This window comes from Ochlerotatus camptorhynchus, unplaced genomic scaffold, assembly GCF_037179485.1.
Source record: "Ochlerotatus camptorhynchus isolate MF236.1 unplaced genomic scaffold, CSIRO-AGI_Acam_v1.1 ptg000208l, whole genome shotgun sequence".
Lineage (NCBI taxonomy): Eukaryota > Metazoa > Arthropoda > Insecta > Diptera > Culicidae > Ochlerotatus > Ochlerotatus camptorhynchus.
In genome coordinates this window covers 42,150-62,699 of record NW_027040698.1, presented here as the reverse complement: position 1 = coordinate 62,699, position 20,550 = coordinate 42,150, and the positions used below count along the sequence as shown (strand labels likewise).

At 38.4% G+C, this 20,550-nt stretch overlaps 1 protein-coding gene across 1 annotated transcript; it reads right to left on the bottom strand.

The window, feature by feature from the left end:
• Positions 1 to 3,199: 3,199 nt before the first annotated feature.
• LOC135703055 (serine/threonine-protein kinase ATR-like) lies at positions 3,200 to 19,738 on the bottom strand. The gene is made up of 8 exons (XM_065224162.1): positions 19,353 to 19,738; positions 17,235 to 19,275; positions 16,788 to 17,177; positions 16,631 to 16,723; positions 16,371 to 16,571; positions 5,893 to 8,217; positions 4,353 to 5,753; positions 3,200 to 4,276 (listed from the first exon to the last, which is right to left on the bottom strand). The coding sequence occupies exons 1-8, from the start codon at positions 19,634 to 19,636 to the stop codon at positions 3,257 to 3,259; spliced, it is 7,755 nt and encodes a 2,584-aa protein (XP_065080234.1). The 5' UTR covers positions 19,637 to 19,738; the 3' UTR covers positions 3,200 to 3,256.
• Between the last annotated feature and the right edge of the window lie 812 nt (positions 19,739 to 20,550).

The window sequence follows — 20,550 nt, the reverse complement described above, 5'->3', positions numbered from 1 at the left end:
GATTGACCAAAATCTTCTCCGGGTGGCGGCGAACTCATGCTCGCGGTTCGACGCCTCTTCCTCGTGGGTGGAGTAATTTTTCATTCGCACTTTTTCCGCGAAAAACCGAATTTCTCGTCGCCACTTTTACGACTCGCGCGAGAGATAAATAAAAATTAAAATAAACTTTATTATCACCCCTATTCTGTATTTCGTTTCGAACGAAATTCTCATACAAAAAAATATTTTTTTGTATGAGAATTTCGTTCGAAACGAAATACAGAATAGGGGTGTATATTATGTAAAACACAAATTATGCCTCGTGGATAAAACACGCTGTTTCACACCGAAAAGTTTCCATTGGGAACGCACATGATATTTTTCCAATAACAAAATTAATGATTCGTACCTGAAATTCACATAAAATTCATATGATCACATGAATTCTATGTGATAAATCACATAAATTTCATTGGACACATAAGGTTCATGTGATTTTGTAGTGCGATTCCCAATTATGAGATCACATGAAAGTTATGTGGAATTCTAATGGATATTTTCCATTGGAAATGTGATTTATTTTTTGAGTGCACTTATCATTCTAAACTGCACGGATAGAAATCTCCTTATACCTTATAGCAAATTTCTATTACTGATTATTCATAAAATGTATAAGTCAACTAATGAGCAGACGCCTTGCAAAAAGTTAATGAAGGTTATTTGTCAAATGAAATGTATAAGCGGTCACACATAACTTTTATGCATTCTTATATGACCTATGCGGTTCGTCTTATGGAATGTATAAGGCTGATGTTTTGGCAAAAATGTATAAGTGAAACACATGAATAAAATAATTGATTTTCGTTTCGTGTGGAGATGGCTGTTCGGTAGTATCAACTGGAGACAGGGTGGTCTGCTAACAGTGAGCTCAGGTGGTCGATGGATTCTGATGCGTGCGCTAGGGATGTCTATGGGTCCCAGTCCCAACATGCATCTATTTTTTTTACAGTTTATTTCTTGCATGCATGACATCATTTAGATGAGATTGGATTTCCGTTTTATTTTTAGTAATGTTAGTTATACAACATCATACTTTTTGTCATTCTTGAAAAATATCAAGTATCATTCGAGTTAGAAATATTTATTTGCATAATATAACCGTGAAATTTCAGTGTTACATCCATCACATATTGGGAATTGAGGAGACATAGAGCTGCATCTTATTGTATGTAAAATATTTATTATTTTCATTGCAGAATACCAGATTTTTTATCCATATAAATTTATTTTCATTAATTCGAATTTTAATGTTCTGATATGTTTCATTTCTCCATTACATATATTTACTTTTTTATTTGTTTATTTGTTATGGTTGCATCAACAGACTAGAAATAGTCCCAATGATGTGTTGTAAAAAAGTACAGATTATACAGACGACATACATATACTACAGTTACTACAGTTACAAACGAAAATAACTTGGAAAGCATTGTCAAGTTACTAAAAATGTATAAGTCTTAAATTTTACACTTAGCTGTTGGGTATCAAGCGCCTTCGGTCAGCAAAAAAGGCAGAGAATCTTCGGCGAAGCATATTCCGTGTCAAGTGGAAATCGAACATCGACGCTACTCGGTTGAACACTAGCTGCAAGCCGTAAATAGCGCTCCCTATGCTATAATTAGTTCGAAGAAGTGGAAGTCTCAGCATAAAACTGTTGCGTAGTGATCGAGGTTGAACATTAATGTTCACTTGTTGCAGAATTGCTTCGCAGTCGATTCTTCCTTGCAGAGTATCGGCGACGGTTAAGGCTCTGAAAACATCTCTTCGGATACGTAAGGGCTCAATATTGATCAATTGGCAGCGATTCTCGTAGCTTGGAAGACGAAGTGGGTATCTCCAAGGCAGCTTACGGAGCGCGAAGCGAAGAAAACGTCGTTGAACAGATTCAATTCGCTCGGCCCCATTATTGTAGTTCGGGCTCCAGACAGCAGACCAGTCAGCAAAGATGTCAATCTGATTTTGGAGAGAACGGCAGTCGGCGAGTGAGCGGATGCGCAGAAAAACTTTCAGATCGTCTGCAAACGATAATCGTGGCTCTGTGATAACATGGTGAACGTCGTCGAAGTAGAGGAGAAATACCAATGGTCCCAGATGACTGCCCTGAGGTATACCGGACTTTGCGCAGAAGCTTGCTGAGCGACAAGTACCCAAAGTTACTGTCAATTGGCGCTCCGTGAGGTATGAACGAAACCATCTCAAAAGATTTCCATCGATCCCTAGCCTATCAAGCTTAGCGATCGCAATTTCGTGGTTCAGCTTATCGAAGGCTGCCTTAAGATCTGTGTAGATAACGTCCGTTTGGGTCCGAGCAATCAAACTGTCTGTGATGTAAGACGTTAGGCACAGCAGGTTCGTAGTTGTGGAACGCCCAGTTATGAATCCGTGTTGATCTGTACTTAGATATTGCCTGCAATGCGCATTTAGGGACTCTATGACAACCAATTCAAAAAGTTTTGATACAGCACTCAGCGATGTGATTCCCCGGTAGTTGTTTACGTCGCGTTTGCTTCCCTTTTTATGAACAGGAAACATATCCGCAGTCTTTATATAAATACTTGGGAGGGAGCATCAGGGTATCATTTGACCTGAAACTGGACGATTGGAGTGGTATGACAACCGGAGTCTAGGAGGGAATAAACATTATCATTTTCTTTATCCTACCAATTCGATTGTGGTGGTGTGAATTATACTCCAACAGTTTCAGTGTTATTGACACACCCTTCTTAACAAACTATATTAAGGAAGCTTAATAAGTATTGCGAATTGCGTTATTCGATTTTTTGGATCGTATCGTTGGAAGGAGATTCTTAAATTCCCGTGGATTTCGCGTAAATGTCTCTGCTTACGAGTCACCCCTCCGTTTTTGGCCCTTCGTACAAAGATATTGTGAATTCAGATCGGTAGTTCAAGTTGATCTTGCTATTAAGTGGAGCTGCATACAAGACAAAATCTTCGAAGGTAAGGTTTCTACTTTACATACATACATTCAATTCGATCATTTTAGAGTGCACTATTTCTAAAAACGCATTTTGAAATCTCAAACCAATAAAAAACTTCGGGGAAGGAAAGGGTTAAAACACATACACACAAACAAAATTTATTATATAACATTCTTAAGGCTGGTTCGGATAATAAATCATCAAATATTTACGAATTTTATACACTTATTATTATGAGCTAAAAACTATGAACATTGAACAATAAAATCAAATTTACCTTACATGTATCCAGCCCATCCTATGTACATCTGAGCAAGATTATCTTGATTAGTCGCCTCACTGATCAAATGATTTACCTGACCTTCAACCGACAGTGGCATTTGAGATGTTTTTCCATGGATCCGCACATATCCTTTGAGTCGTTCTTCAATATGTTTGACGTTATTCATGGCTTGAGGGTCAGTGCGTTCCGTTGTACCATCATGTTTCGTTATCTTACTCCACGATACCAATGGGTCATACACAAATGGTTTCAGAACTGACATGAAGGTTGGTGTTTGATTCTGAAGCACCCTCAACGTTATCTCACAGCATTTACGGTAGAGACCTTCTACACCGAGTGGTCCCATTGCTTTGACCATGTTATGCGTGAGACGGAAAGGTACAAGCTCTGGAACTTCAAACGTCTCGCCTTTGTTGAACAAACAGTTGAAATCTACATGAACCGTATCGCCGTTTGTTGCATCGAAGAGAATGTTTTCGCCGTGACGATCTCCGAGACCGAGAATGTAACCAACAATAGAAATCACAGCCGTGGTTCTAATGTAAGAGCTTCGCGCTTGGAACCAGTTATGAGGATTGGAAAACCGATCGCGAAACCACTCTCCAAAAACAGAAGGATGTCGAGGTAGAAGTACATTGAGGTAAGCGTCACGTTTCTTTTGAAGTGGTTCCTGCCGTTTGAAGTTGTAATTGCGCAGCTCCTTTGCCGCCATGCCCTTTCCTCGTTGCTTGTAGTACGTGCATATGATGCTGCGGAATGTATTCAAGTTTTCCACCCATTCTATAATGCCACATTCTTCATTCAAAGGCAGTACCGTGTAGGTCCTGATATTTAGGCGACGGTGTTTAGCATCTGGGTCTTTGTATAGGTATTGTTTCACGACAGCATTAAATTCCATCAAACGGAAGTCCTTGCGGAGGTCATCTTTCGGTTTCATCATCATGGTGTATTCGCGTCCATCGTGACCGACCAATGTGATTTTCCGGGGCTTTTGCAACGATTGGAGGATGGTAAACTATTTGAAAAAGTAGAACAAATTTGAAGATTAAATTAGCGATGATATAGAACAGGTATCTTAAAGGTAGCTTTACCTCTTCGCGTATTCCATGTATGTACACCAGGTTCATTGGATACGAAGAAAAACTAGTTGAATTTTTATCTAATACCAGTTGCATGCACTTTTGAATAGGCATCATGATATCGGATAGGACGCCATCACTGAACAGTTTCGGTAGTGACTTGACTACAGATGACACAATTCCTTTGGTTTCTTTTGATGATCCCAGATCTTTGTTTGTAAGTTCTATAAACTTTTCAGCTAGTGCATTGAAATCGGTGATCATCTTTTGCATAGACGTTTTTGCTAATTTTTTATCGTGGAAAATTTCGTTGCATCGTTTGACGCGATTTGTGTAGGACGATTTGTAAACGCTAAGCAACATCCAAAGGGATTGCTGAGGATAGGTGAGAATCAGTTTAACTATGATTGATTTCAGCACCTGAAATACTTCAACAGAAGGATGCGCTACACGGCTCATAAGTTGGGAAAATGCAGTGAAAAAGAAATACGGTGACAGTGTTTCACTGAACCTTTGTGCTAGCTTGTTCATAGTGGAACAAATCTTTCTATACGAGTCGTTATTGACACCTCTGGAAGTGAAATCTAACCAAATGCTGAGCACTCTCGGCATCGATTGGTAAATGTATGTGGAACCGTACATCATGGACTTACCGTAATAAGTCATAACGTCCTGCAGAAGTTCCCATCCCCTCGTCGAATCTTGATCGTCGCTAGAAAAGTTCGCGTGTAATTTGTCCAGATATTGTGCCAAGTGGACCATACAGGTTTCTGACTCCGGGTAAGCCAGTACTGCTTCTTTAAAACATTTCTGATTGATGCTGGTAGAGACATTGGAGGAATCTGCATTGTATATGGCAATCAGGAGTTTTCCTTGGGCAAAAATCATTTTATCATCTTTGGGCAACTGCTTTGGTTCTGATATTTTAGCTAACTGCAAAATTTCAGCAAGACCTCTTTCAAGGACTTTGAAAACGTTTGCAACGTCGCGCTTCTCCCAGAGCAGTTTAGCTTTCTTAATGAACAGCTCCTTGGGTTTGTAACTCTCCGCATGCAGAATATAGAGGTGTGCCTGCTCGAAGAGTTTTGCTCTAGATGCCAGTTCAGTACTTTTTATCCATAATTCACCGATATGGCTATCGATGGTTTCGTTGATCTCTTTCACCAAACCACCTGTGCTGGCACTGGTAGGGAGTCCGTTGATCAATATTTTGGTCTCTTTTAACAATATGCGGCGAAGGTTTATGATAGGTTCCACAGTGGCTGCTGCCGGTTGGAGCAATTCCAACCGAGATTCGAAATTTTCTATCAGATTTTTTATATCTGCGTGACATCTTTGAAGTCCGTTCGATCGTACATTGTTCAGCACTTGTTCGCATTTTTCGAATTCAGTTATCATGTGAAGTTTGAGTACCTGTAAGGAGGGTGATGTTTTGTTACATTTACCACACAAAAACTGGACAAAAAAAAGCCACAAAAAATTGTATCGAACTCCATAGCAAATTTATAAGAAAGTTCCATACTAATGAGACAGGAAATGTTTTAATGCTCACCTGTTCATAACCTTTCTCATAGGCACTAATTTTAAGGTCAGAGTTTCGAAGAATCTTCAAAACTGCCAATCTTGCCTGTTCAAGCCTTTGCTTGAACTGATCGTGATTGTTCTTCCGGTAGCTGATCATTAACGAACCACAAATCACACCCCAGCTATCACTATCCTGGACTGACGGAGACTCCAACAATTCTTCTAGCTCTTCAAACCGACTTAGCCGATACAGTGGTTCCGCTTTGATTTCCTGAAGTAATGAGTGCACATTGCTTTCGTAATATTTGTTAAGCAGACTTTCGGACAGAAGCAGTGCAGTTTCAGGCTGATCTAAGCTTAGATAACATTCTACCATATTATGAATATCCCGGGGACTTACATCTCCAACTTGCAGCATACGTTCGTAACAGGCGGCAGTTTGGTGTAGCCGTCCGGTTGCGTTGTGCAGCAGAATTTGCTCTGCCAAAGTTGGTTCAGTTGTTTTGAGACACATAACTCCTTCTACTGAGTCCGGGTCGTTAAGATGGGTGAATATCTTAGCCAAGAAGAAAAGATGCTGCTGCAGGCGCGAAGGATCGTCTTCGATGAAAGCTTCCAGATACATCAATGAGCGCGCATATTCGTTGCATTTGAAATTAATGTTGGCCAACATTTCATGATCAAATTCGCTGAGAAATCCATCAACGTTGTGGAAGTCCGTTTTGCTATCATCAAGTTGATAAACTTTTCGCCACTGGCGCTTCCATTTCTCGAGAAAATCCAACAAACTGAAGGCAAATTTGGCACATTCGTTTGACATGTCACTGGTTTCGGTATCGGAAGATGCTGCCTTGTGGTCTTCTGGTTTAAATTGCAATGTTCGTAAACCACGGACGTAATGGTCTTGCTGTTCGGGACTGTCAATTTCAGGATTGTTGTTCATGATAGCATTGAACAAAAATTGCAGCTCTTCGACCATCTTCTTTCGGTAATCTTCGGAGCTTCCTTGTATGGCATGCAAAAGAATATATGGCAGAAACATGGTCATCGTGCTAATGTCGCACCGTATGCTTGGTTTGAATGATTTAAGCAGGGTCTGTGTGTGGTCTTTTTCGAGGTGTTCGATCATCTGGCAAGCCCATAGATAGGCCCATTCTTGGCAGGACTGAGCTTTAGAGCTCCCAAAAATAGGGTGGCACTCAATTGTCGTAGTCATAGTGAGACCAGTGTAGCAGGAAGTAAGCAAGGGTTCCATAATTGGTCTTAAACGTTCCGGAATAGCCTCCCAAACTTCGAGTTTCTTCCCTGTCTTTGGCGAAACTCCACGCTCGCCCAAAATTTCTTGAATCGCGAGCGAAAAACTATCCACAAGTTTGGTGTCTTTTTGGAACTGGTAAGCTCGACATAATTCTGCTAAAGCCATACTGGCAAACGCATCCGAGTGGATGCTCAGAGCGAAACTGTCTTGCGGGGCATAGTTTGGAGGAAGATAACTGGGAGCTAGAGCACCTAATTCTCCTATGCATTCCGCTGCTCGTAATCTATAGTTGGTGTCAATGTCACTACAGCTTTTGATGAGATTGTCCAACAGACTCTCCACCATTGGATTAAAGGTAAGTTGGCCAATGATGGTATCATTCACTTGGATACGGCTGCACGAGAATAACCGTTTGAGATACTTCAAACCAAACACTCTCACTGAGAGGTTCTCGTGATTCACCTGTTTGATGAGCTCAGTAAACTTAACAAGAAATTGATCACGTTCTCTATCGGTCTTGGTATGCACCGCGACAATCCTCTTGATATCCTCATCCACCTCGGTTTCGTCCAGAAAGAACAGATCCGGTATGTGCTGGCTCAGCAAACTATTATTCTGGACAACCAAATAGTGGAAGATGTAGTTTATGTCCTCCGGAAATTGATCGATGAAATGAACTAATGACACGAATATGCTGCTCAGCAATGACCCCAGCTGTTCGACGTCTACGGTACAGATGAATATTCGCCACACTTTGATGCATATATCTTTGAAGTTGGCTTCGTCGAACGACAGAGCCGTCTTCAACAGAGCAATAATTTTGAAACGGAATGGCGTTATGTGGTGGCCTCCAAGGAGCCGGATAATTTCACCCAAACTATGTAATGTTTCCCGTTTCATAACTTTTTCCGTTTCTGGGTTGATAAGCGTCGCTTCGAAAAACGTGAGCACACCCAGGAACCGGTTGAATATGTATTCTGCCATTTGTGCTGTCGTAATGTCCTGGGCGTCATCCTTCGCCAACAGACTACGAAATGCATGTAAAACGCACTCGGCGTTAATATGGTAGAAAATCAAAATTTCGGCAACCGTTTTCTGAAAAAAAAGGTCGAAAGTGTGAGAATTAGGTTTAGAAATTAATAAAGCAGCGGCGTAGTGGGATTGGGTTACAGCCGGGCGGCATGAAATACTTTTTAATCAATATGAACAACAAGCAAACAAACATCAGATAATTTGAGTGCCACCCCCTAATATGTAATTGTACAATAGGTAATTCTTGTTCAAACAGACATAATACTTCGCATGCAGTTCATCGTTCACGCTTTTAATAACGTCAGAGATCCAAAACTACAAACTGCGTGTCGATGGTGTGAGCCGACGACAAGACAGGACAACTGGCTTCTTTTTGTTTTTCTTCGCAGATTCTTTATTCGCTGCTGCAGTCCTTGTTGAACATTTTTTTTCCTTGATTTTGTTTTCCGTCGATCTTGTTTTCCGTGCTGAGCACCAATGCTACCGACACCAGGGAGGCAGCTCCCACACCTGGACCCTACCTATCGACCCATCAAACTCATGAACCAACGGCTTTACTTCTCTTCCGAAGGAAGACGTGATCAGAGATGTTATGCCTCAAAACATCCCGGCGGCGCCGACTGGGATTGAACCCAAGCCTGCTGGGGTGAGAGGTAATCACGCTTACCACTACACCACCGGCGGCGCTAATCCATCGGTTGTGTAATATAACGTTGTACGATGTACATCGATTTTGCAAACAACATCCATTGATGTAATATTGTATCTGCTTTTTGCTATTACATCATTATTTCATACATCAGCTTGAATTACATCGATCCATATTACATTTTTTTGCTGTGTAGGAGTTCATCGACAAACTTGAGCAAACGATTGAGAATAAGTTTCTCGAACAATTTGGTCAGCGATAAAAGGAGGCTGATCGGTTTGTAGCTTGAAGCTAATGTTGGGTCCTTTGCTGATAGGTATGATTTTCGCTGTCTTCCAAATGCTTGGAAAGTACTGCAGTTCCAAGCATCTGTTGAAGACAACAGCCAACAGAGAGTGAACCTTCACGCTGAGGTTTTTCAACACTAGGTTGAATATTCCGTCGAACCCGGGGGCCTTCATGTTTTTGGTTCATTTCAGCGCTGAGCAAATCTGTTTCACTGAGATCATATTCTTCGGAGGGATAGTACAAGGGGAGGAATCAAGGTTGAGTACGCATTGCACAACCTGATCTTTGAGCGATGTTGGAGCCAAGCAAGTACGTTTTGGCAATATGGTCATCAATCGCATTTGCCTTCTCCTGAGGGGTGATTATGAGCCGATCGTCATCATATTCATCTTTGATTGGTGGAATGGGTTTGGGGTGCGTCTTTAGGACGTTGGCAACCTTCCAGAATGGTCAGTAGCGGTTGTCCAGATTCTGGACGAGTGGCCCGAAACATTCGTTTCGGAGTGAGACCATTCTGGAAGCAATCTCCTTGTTCAGATCGGCCATTTCACATTTCCTCGCTTGATCACTGGTTCTTTGGAACTGGCGTCTACGAATATTTCTCAGGCGAATCAAAATTTGGGTGTGAGAATCAATGGCAATAAACTTACCCCTCATAGGAACTCGTCGGACACACGCCTCGTCCACCACGGTTATGGCAAGCTCACAAACCCATCTAAAATAATGCGTCGAAAAAAACTGCTTTTGAATTTTTAAAAAATGCATCAAAGCAAATTGAACCTTAATGAAAGGGTTGTAACATTTTGCCATACAAATCCACCCTCTACCATTTTAACAAACACTTAACATTCTTTTCTAAACAAATTCCGCATCCAGACAACCAGAAGTCGTACAACAATGTACAGACAGTATCGTAAATAACTACAGTTTTTGTCAACATCGCATACAAGTATGGCTTACATTGCATTATGTTTAAGTTAAATCGTATAGAATGGAAATTTCCGACTTTTATGCGATGAATCATTTTTCCATCGTACTGTACCACAAATTAAATCGGATTACATCGTAAGACTTTACAAATTGAAATTGTTATGACAGACTGAATCGTATATGACGCCAAATCAACTCGTTTAATTATAAATTAAGATTTGCACGTATATGGCCTCCACTTTTGTAGGTATAAGCCCTTTTTTGCATTCTATATGATTTGATTGTTTGTATATATGTTTGTATATCACAGAAACAACTTTGAATATACGTGCATTCTGGTTGTCTGGGGCATGCACGGTCAATGAAATCGGCTCAAAATTCATATTTGAGTTCAGGTTACTTAAATTCGCGAAAACGTAGGTCACTCATAGAATGAGTAAATTTTCCGACGCTTTTCCGAGGAAAACTTCTCGAATATGAGGAAAATTGATTGTGGTTTTAGTCTGTCTACTAGTACACTTCTAACATGTGTACAATTTTCTTAAATTTTCCCCATATCCGAGAAGTTTTCCTCGGGAAAGTGTCGGAAAATTTACTCATACTATGAGTGATCTACGTTTTAGCGATTTTGAGTAATCTGTGTGGTGTTGATTACTTGGCACTGATGAAGTCTGCAAGTAGTAGACGAAATACGCGTATCTGTCAAAAGATAAGCAATTATAACGGAATTTAAAGGAAATAAACCAACCCACTCAAAGCTCTTCATAAATAATTGAAATCTCTAATCTACCTAATCAATCATAACCCATGCTTTATTAAGTACCTGCACTTGTGATTGTAAACTAAAATTTAACGTGTTTCAAGTGCTTTTAATTTTGATTTATATTTATTATATCTTAGTTCGTCCCAGGTGAAACCTTCAAGTGACTAAAAAGCTTCACTTTGAAGCTAGTTTCCTAGCTGATTTCTTAAATTATATAGGGTATATGCTCCAATTATGCTCACACGTTTCCACTATGTCGCACCACAAAAATACGTATCAATAGAAGCACGCAGTCACAGTGGAAATCCCGAGCCATAATTCAAACACTTATCTCAAATCAAAATGAAGCACATATAAGATTAGTTACAATACTATGTACTAGAGTGGATCATCGTTATATGGAAAAACGCAAACTTTACCGCGCCAATCGAGAACAACCCTTTTTTGGTTCCATGTGGAGTCCCAAACAACTGTGCAAAATTTGGGGACGATTGGTTGTAACTCTGCTTTCCGCATTGCGTTTGAAATTTGCATGGAAATTAGTATGGGAAAACCAACTTTTTTGCATGTTTATCCCTAGAGACCACAATTTTGCATGAACCGTTCAACTAATTATGTATAAATATAGTCCAGAAAGTACCTAACAACTTTGCCAAAGAAAGTACGGTGCTAGAATATATCCAAAAAAAAAGTTATAGATATTCAAATGTTTTTTACACCAAAAATCCCATTTTCTGCCAACACTGCCGGTGTACCAATGGAAGTCAGATTCCAAACTGAAATAATATAGGAGTTTCTTATCTTACTGATTTGGTATGTTCAGATGAATTATTCAAAAACAATTACTCTATCTCATATGTTTAGTTGGTTAGGGGGGGGGGGGGGGGGTAGCTTAATAATATACCCCATCCTTCTCACTCATATCAATAGTTTCAGTTTGAAATAACTTTCAGGATGAATTATTCAAAAACATTTGCTCAATCTCATAAGCGTTGTTAGACAGTGGGCTGGGGGGGGGGGGTGTTTAAGGGCTTATATATGCAGATTTTAAAATGCAAATTGTTGTAGTGTAAATATTTCATATCCACTTGTCGGTCACTTGTCGGTTCATTTGTTAGTGAGGAAAAGTTTGAATTATTAGCAGCTGGTAAATTTTAAATTTCTATACAAAGCTTTTATTTGAAATATTAAACTGTCATTCGGGCCAACCCACATATATAAAACACAGAAGTAGTCGTACGTCAAGAACCAAAAACAAGAGAAAACGAAAACTGTCTTCACCAGTTTCGTCTCAGACACAGGTACAGTCGGATTTTGGCTTTTATGTGTACACATATTTATGTGTCCGACACATAGATATCATTTGTTGATCACATTGCAAAAAATCATGTGTGGGACACATAAAAACAATCTTTGAAATTTTATCAGTGTAGAGAAGAGAATGGGTAGTACTCGCTTTACAGCTGCTCTTATGAGATTAAGTTAATGTTTTTGAATAACCCATCCGACCAACTCGAGAGATGGGAAACTCCGAAGTTATTTTAGTCTTTATCTTTACTTTCATTGATATAAGTGAGCGCCGGAAAGCATACAGTAAGCCCCCCCCCATATCTAACTACGCCTATTAAATGGAGCACATGTTTTTGAATACATCTGAACATACCAACTTGACAAGATCAGAAACACTGAAGTTATTGCAGTTTGAAGCCTTACCTCCATTTATATGAGTGAGGGGGCGGAGGTTTATTTAGCCCCCCCTTCATCTCTTAATATGCCTATGAAATTGAAATTTTTTTTTGAATAATTCATCTGAACATACCAAATCGAAAGATAAGAAACTCCGAAATTATTTCAGTTTGAAACTTTACTTCTATTGATATGAGGCGACAAACAATTTATTCCACCTAAATTAGGCTTCTGGACAATAGTGCACTGATGTCACACGACAGTACATGTACCTTTACTAGCCTACACTCAAAAAGAAAAAAAAAGTCAATTTAGACTTATTTCTATGCAAAATCCAGCCTCGCCCGATGCACTCATTCGATGCATAAAAGTTGAACAGTACTGGTTTGTATAAATAGAGTTTACACTTGCTATGTATACTTTTTAGTCGCATTTATGCCGCGGATACTATTGTATGCCATACTTTAACAAGAGCATTAGGGGCGATCCATTTATTATGTCACTCTAAATTGAGGAAAAATCAACCCCATTCCTCCCCCTTTTGGTGACGTTTTTTCTATACCTAATACATTGTTTGTCACAAAATCATGAACCCCCCCCCATCCCCCTTAAGAGCGTGACATAATATGTGCATAACCCCTTATTTGTTTAATAAATTATGAGCACATCCCTGGTCACCCTGTATAGTGCTCTTAATTATTATACAAAAAATGCCCATGCTCATAGTTTGTCATACAAGTGTATCAGCGGCATTAGACTTCTTGCAGTTATTTTGAGAAGCACCTCTGTTGCGTTTATTTTATGTATAACAGAATTAAAATTTATGCATTTTAAGAGTATTCTAAAGCTCATGTCGAACTTATTAATTATTTTAAATATTTTAAAGTTGGCCAGTTTTATTTGGTTACTACCGAGCAATGAGCATATTGAAAATCAATGATTCATCTGGTATAATGTAGTAAACGAATAAAATTAGCCAATTTTAAAATAGTTAAATGTTAAATTTGACAAAATGCATGTAATGAACTTTAAAATACTCACATATTTTTACACCTAGGAACAAATCAATTTTATTTCACGGAATCTTTTCATGAGTCAAAGACACCCGTGTGTTTTAAATATCGTAACCATATCATGTATCTAGAAAAAGTTTAAATTTTTAGTTGAACTAGCTTTGTCATCTTTTTTTTTCATTGTTTATTTTCCATATTTGTTTGAGTTTCCAGATTGAAGTTGTTGGTTTTTGTTGAAGGACTGGGAATTATTATCCAGATTTTAAAATTTTAAAATATTTTGTTCTTTAAATCCAATTTGTAACTTTGAATTTTTTGTCTTCCATGAAACTCCAATCACTCTACAACTTTCACAAGAATCTGACATATTGAAATATTTTCAAAGTTCTTATAATTAGCTTGTTTTTCAACAGTTTGGCACTTGAAAGGTTGACTCTTAATAAGTATTAGGGAATTTTAAGGAGAACCCTTGCAACACTCTAAAAAGAATTTTAACAAAGTTCTGAGGAAATTTTCAGGAGTGTTTTGAAGAAAGTTTAAAAGACAATTATTAGCAAACTTCAATATGTCGGAGGTGAATTTCAAAAGGTTTCTGAAAAATGCTTATAGGTAATCTGAAGAAATTTCCAAAGGAACTGTAATGAATATAACAAGAGTATTTTATACATAGAATAAACTGAAGTGCGAGGGCTCATTACAACAATACAGTAGAGTGAATTTCAAGGCAATTCCAATTAGAATCCAAATTGTTTCTACTGTGTCAGAGATTTTACTTGTGAATGTATATTGTTTAAATCATCACAATTGGGTGGAAAACAAAATAAGATTGTCGATTTTTGCGACTTTTGTAAACTTTATTCCAGGATGGTCTAAAAATAATCATATGTGCGATTTTTTTTTTCTATTCCTAACCCATACTTTAAGAAAAATCTAAAATAAAATGTTTTTAGCAAATGTTCAAGTTAATGATGATTATTGAAAAACTGTTATCGAATAAAATGGTAAATCTCTAGCAAGACTAAGTTTTTAAACATAATTTTGTAAGTTGTTAGAGATAAATATTTGAGATGAGATGAGGAATTGGTAATGTCTTCGATAAAAATAAGAAATCTTTATGTTTTGAACGTTCACCAAATTGTAGAATATTAAAATCCTTTTCATGCAAAAAAAAACGCGCAACATCTTATCTTCTATCTATCTTATCTACATCTTATCACTAATCAAGCAAATGGAACCAAATTAGGCATGTGGGGGCGAGTGTGGGGGTATAAGGAGATAATCATAGGGGCTACCCCCTATGATAATAGGGGGGGGGGGGGGGCTACGTACAATACAGCATGCTTTTTTTTTAAATCGGCGCATAAACTCAAGCTAATATTGAATCCCGAGCAAGACCGGGCACACTCAGCTAGTATTATATAATTATATATAATATATGAGCCTACTTTAAAAAAATTAAATGATATTAGACCCCGAATTTTAAAAATCTGTCACTGTTTGGTGAAAATAAAATTCAGATATCGTGTTCGTAGCCTTAAAAAATCTATTCATTGGATCTTAATTTCTCGCAAGCTTTAGATTCCTTAAACAATTCTTAAAATCAATTTATCGCTTTTCCACCCTGGTTAATTATTAATTCTAATTTTCTTCCTAATGTTATTGAGCATGATCAATGATCATTATCAATAATTTGAATGAGATAACTTAAAACTTGTTACTAAGAAATTTCTTTGGAAAATTAAAAAAAAAATATGTTGTTAGGGGTTTCTAGGGAAATTAAAAAGATCCGGGAGTGGAAAATCAGAGGATTGTAAGACTTAAAACTAACTTAATTTTAATACGACTAGAAAAAACTTGAAACTTGAAGACAATCCTTAGAGTTTTGGAAGGCTGGTGGCACCCTGGATACATTATTTATAAACATGTTGTATTTTTATACAAATTCATAAAATACCGATGACATATGCCGAAGTATGACTGAAAATTTAATTTCGGTTAAACGATTATCGACCCAGTAATCCATACGGTATAATAGTGTTCGGTATAATGGTGTTCAGCTAATCGGCGTCTAACCTAATTCTCCATAAAAAAATACCTTTACTTTTATGGAACTATGTATTTATCAATTCCAAACCATTTTATAGCTCTTTAGAAAATGACAACCTTCAAGTTTTCGAGCACTTCGTTCATCATTTAAAAAGTCAAAGGGTCTATTGTGCAATCCAATTCAACCAGTCGGAAACTGTTAAACCTTATCGAAGAATTGTTCGACCTGAGTTGAAGAATTTCTCGTGATGGATTAAAAAATTGGTGCATGGAACGTTGAACTACCGATTACAAATTTATAACATTGTTCCACACGTTATTATCCCGAATGGGCATTACCCCGAATCCCTTGCAGTTTTTCGCATTTGCATTGATTATATATTTTCCTCATATATTAAAAGAAGGGAATATTCCCTTCTTTATTGTATATCCAAAGAATTAATTATTTCCTTTTCTTATATTTTCAAAGAAGGGAAAACCCCTTGATCCATTAAGAAGTTGTTCTCTTCTTTTTATATACGCGAAAGAAGATTCCAGGAGTGACTATAATAAACAAAAATAGTAAATCTAATACATGGCATACTTTTCTGGGGAATGGTACATTCTGAGGAATGGTGTATTCTGGGGAATGGTTTTCGGGGGAATGGTTTTCTGGGGAATGTTATAGAATCCATAAAAAGTATTTCAAAAGTGCGTATGTTTTATGCATAGCGATGTAGAAATAAAGTTTAGTCAAAGCTTGCATAGAAAATACTCTATTTACAACTTTCATTATTTTTGAGTGTAAGGCTGTGTGTAAATCGTAAATAAAACTAAATGATAAAAATAATAAATACTATACCTTTATATCGGAATGGAGAAGATGCACCAGAGTGATCCCGGTGTTGGTCATGATGTAGTCAATACACTGATTAGTAATGTTCGCCGGTTCGTTGATGAACAAATACGGGTAAATGGTAAGGAAGGAACCGGACAGCATTAATTTCTTATCCCTTCGAGTCATATTCGCAAGTTCTTGCAGCAAATGTTCACATTTCGGGCGCTGGAAAATATTGTATTGTAACACGCACAGAAGCTGAATTAGAAACGTGCAGTATTTACCTTGACACACCATGGTAGCAACATAGCCAGAATGATCTTGTAGTATTTAGTCACAAATTTAACTGGTCCACTGAACTGAAACGTTCGGCTAATCTGAAATTTAATGAAAGGCATTGATAATAAATTGTTCGAATGCGAATCGAACTTTCGTGCTAACATGGTACAGCGATTTATGCAAGGATGCGTTATAGCAGCAATAGTTTGTGGCACTTATGGCTGTCATTAGCTTGATCGTATCATGACGATACCAGTGCAGCATGTCCAGTGTTGACACCCCATGATGCCCACACATTTCTCCCGCAGCCAGGGTGGCCTCCCGTGAAACCTCTGACTCACGGAGCATCAAAAAGAAGAACAACATCCGCAAACAGTGCATTAAACGTTCCTCGCTCAAACCGTCACAAGTAGCAAATTTAACCAGCATGTTCATCACAGCCGATTGGTAGTTGTAGTCCGATTTCTTCAAGCTAAGCTTGACTGCTTGTAGCAATTTATCAAGACACGTTTGGATTATTTTATCTTTCTCCTGACTGTCTAGTGAGGAGTTCTGGAAATTAAGAAAAATAAACACATTTGTCATGTACGTAAACTTCCAATACATTACCATTATGTACTCCATTAGCATGGGAAATGTTTTCGAAAATGTGATACACACTTCCACTAAGTTACACGTTATAAGACCACTCCAAGCCTGTACTATTTGTTCGTTGGTGACGAGTTGAGCGCTGTGTTTTAGCAGAACTGGTAGCATTTTGGCCATTTCGACCCGTGTATCGTTGTCCTCCGTGCGATACAGGAGTTCCAAATCTTCGACAGACAAGTCAAATTCAGAAAATTCTGTAACACTTTTTGGAGTGATTCTAACGCCATCACTCTGGGCGAAAGGTTCTCGTTTTTGAGTCGCAGTTGTTTGAGTACAAGCAATGTCAGTGTCGTCGGCACTTGGTTTACACACAAAGCAGCGGTACTTTCTCCTCAGGGTCGATTCACGTTTGATTTCAAAAATTGAGAAATTTCCAGACTTCATACACACATGTGCGTTCAGATTTTGAACTGAGGCATGCCGCAGTTCTGGCGTGCGTAGGGATATCAGAAGCATCTCTTTAGCTAGCAGTGATGGTGGATACTTGAAGGAAAGTAGAAGGTTCGTGTAGAAGCTGTGTAGGATTCGTGTCTGTTCAAGGTCTCCCGAACTTGCGATGCTCGTAATGATCGTCCAGAGATTAGTTTTCAGCGTGTCCGATACAGATTCGTTGATGTTGTTGAAACTGAGAGTGCACAGTTGATCCAGCGATTTGGTTTTTATTAACTGAATATCACAACTGTTTTGCAAGTAGTCGTAATATTTTTTCTTCAAATTTTCGGGAATTACCGAAAGAACTGAATTTGTGACTAAAGGTTCGTACGGCAGCAAAAACCAGGAACAAATATGTTTTTGGAAGTCAACGTCTACAGATGCGAAGTCCTTCAATAGGATAGAATCGAAGCATACATCCAGCACCAGTAGGATAATGTCAGTATTGAAAGCAACTTCTAGTAAGTCTTGAAAAAGCTTCTGTAGAAATGGCTGCAAGCTACCGTAGAATGCCACAACACTCCGCGTTCTGTTGTATTCTCTTTGTGACCAACACGAGTAGTTAAACGTAACGTTGACGGCTAGATGGATAATTTTTTGGCGCAAATAGAGCTTCTGCAGCGTTTTTTTTTTACATTCATCGTCTTCGACAGTATCCAGTGCTCGATTCCAGAAATGGTTCTGTTTTAATGTGGAAACCTCATCCAGATTCTTGGCCGCAATTAGTTCGTTGGTGATGGGAACTTCAAGTAGGCTTAATAGGTCTGGAAACTGGTTAGACAACGAAAATATGTCGTCAAACAGGTCGCAATTCATACCAGACATACATTGATTCAGTAAACCACCCATAAATCTACTAATCTGTTCCAAAAGCTTCAATTTGATATCTTCGGCATCTTTCTCGATGATCATTAGATTCTTGATAATGTTTATTGAACATTGAAACAATTTATTTTGCTGCTCGGACTGATAAGTGCCATATTTTAATCCATTCAGTTTGCTGTAGAAATCAACGAGAGCCGTCTTGAATTGCTCCAATGACTTCACTCGAGCTATTTCACTGCTTAGCCAGCGATTAAACCGTTCCAAAGTGGTTTCCACAATCGATAGAATTTCGCCGACTAAATGTTCTAGATCTGACGTATAAACTGAGATCAGCTTAAGAAATTGGCCAAAAAACATTATGCTTAGCGTCTTCTCGTCTAATGAGCCTTGATTCAGAGTCTTCATGACCGATTTGGCCGAACGCTCGCGGATGCTGCGATTGGATGAGTCGTCCACTAGACTGACTACTTGGCTCAGGACATGTAGACAATTCTCAGTTAATGCTACCTTTGTAATTTTGCTCCCCACGACAATCGGCGCAAAGACGCAGGCGCAATCCAACCCAACAAAATAGTGATCAGGCATGTGAAAGTGCTCCAGCCTTGGCTCCATTTCTGAGTTGATGGAATTCAGCTGATCAAGTATCACCAAATATTTGTCAGCTGCGTCATACAGAAACCATATCTGCTTCACGAAGCTAGCTGAAATGATCGCCTTTTGCAATTCTATGTTGTTCTTTTTGATACTGAAAAGGAATAGAATTTCGACAATGATTTCAATAAGGATAATATCCTAATATTATCAATAATTATTATCCATTACCTAAAGAAATCTTGGATGGAAGCAACATAGAGCAAATGGTTGATAAGCCAAAAGTTGCAAGCTTTCACAGGATCTCTCTCCTTAGGCGTTGCTAGAAGAGTTGTAGGAAACAACCCCGGATTATCGTAGGTCAGATCCCGTCGGATCATGTCCAGAATTTTCTCCAGATAGGAACTTCGTTTATTTACTTTATCGATCAACGTTGGTATCAAGGTTTCCCACATCGCACCGGATTTTTTTTTATCTTGCTTGGATGTGGATGCTGTGGGTATTTGTTCCTCCATCACGAGCTTCAATTCTGGAAGATAAAACAGCACTAAAACGCGAAACAATGCTAAAATTGTGCACGATAAACAGATACAACCGGCGTTTGGCGACTACGCGTTTTTCACTGTTTTTCACAAAAAATGAACAAAAACATTAGGTTTTGCACCGTCGGGGTTAACCTCAATCTGATGACAGTTCAGTGGTACTGTTTACGTGGACTTAGTCGTTTTTTTCTTGGGTAGATTTGCTCGATAATTTTTCAGACTACAGTGAGATGTAAACCACACTTCTGCATTGTCCACGAGCAACATCCTTTCACCGCGCTGTTCCTCGACAATTTTCAAGTTAAAATTCAGAAATTTTAGAATTTGTTTTTTTGAAAAAACGACTAAGTGCTTGTAAACAGTACCACTGAACTGTCAAAAAGGTTCAGCCTATTAACACAGAGTTCATTTGTGACGTCACGCTGCAGAACCTAATTGCCGGACGCGCGCTTCCATATTTATTTAACCATTCACTCTCTTACCTCTCTCTTGATGATGATGAACATGGTTCACTTCAAGCATAACTTTTCAAAAGGACGTATGTAACATTTGATATGAAATTAGAAACATTGGATAGCAATGTCTATATGAGATTATTAAATCCTATTTAAAAGTTAATGCTATTTTTTTAAATCTGTTTGTGCTATTAGTTGGATAAAGGGATTGCGTTTAAGAGAATTGTGAAAAATGTTGAGTTTTGCAAACACGGACAAGACTTTTGATAAAACAAAATCATACACCTTTTACTTGTGTACTACTCACATACACCCTGATTGATTCGTCGGTATCACACCTTGATTGTTACATACACCCTGCATGATTCGTCAATTTGACAGAAGGGTTTTCACATACGTCAAATCAGATACACCGGTTTTTGCTTTGCAGTG

Coding starts and splice junctions, on each gene's coding strand:
- LOC135703055 (XM_065224162.1), bottom strand. CDS start 19,636: ATGGAGGAACAAATACCCACAGCATCCACATCCAAGCAAGATAAAAAA. Junction 16,724..16,787: donor TGCATAAATCGCTGTACCAT/GTTAGCACGAAA, acceptor ATTAAATTTCAG/ATTAGCCGAACGTTTCAGTT. Junction 8,218..16,370: donor TTCTCCATTCCGATATAAAG/GTATAGTATTTA, acceptor CTTTTTTTTCAG/AAAACGGTTGCCGAAATTTT.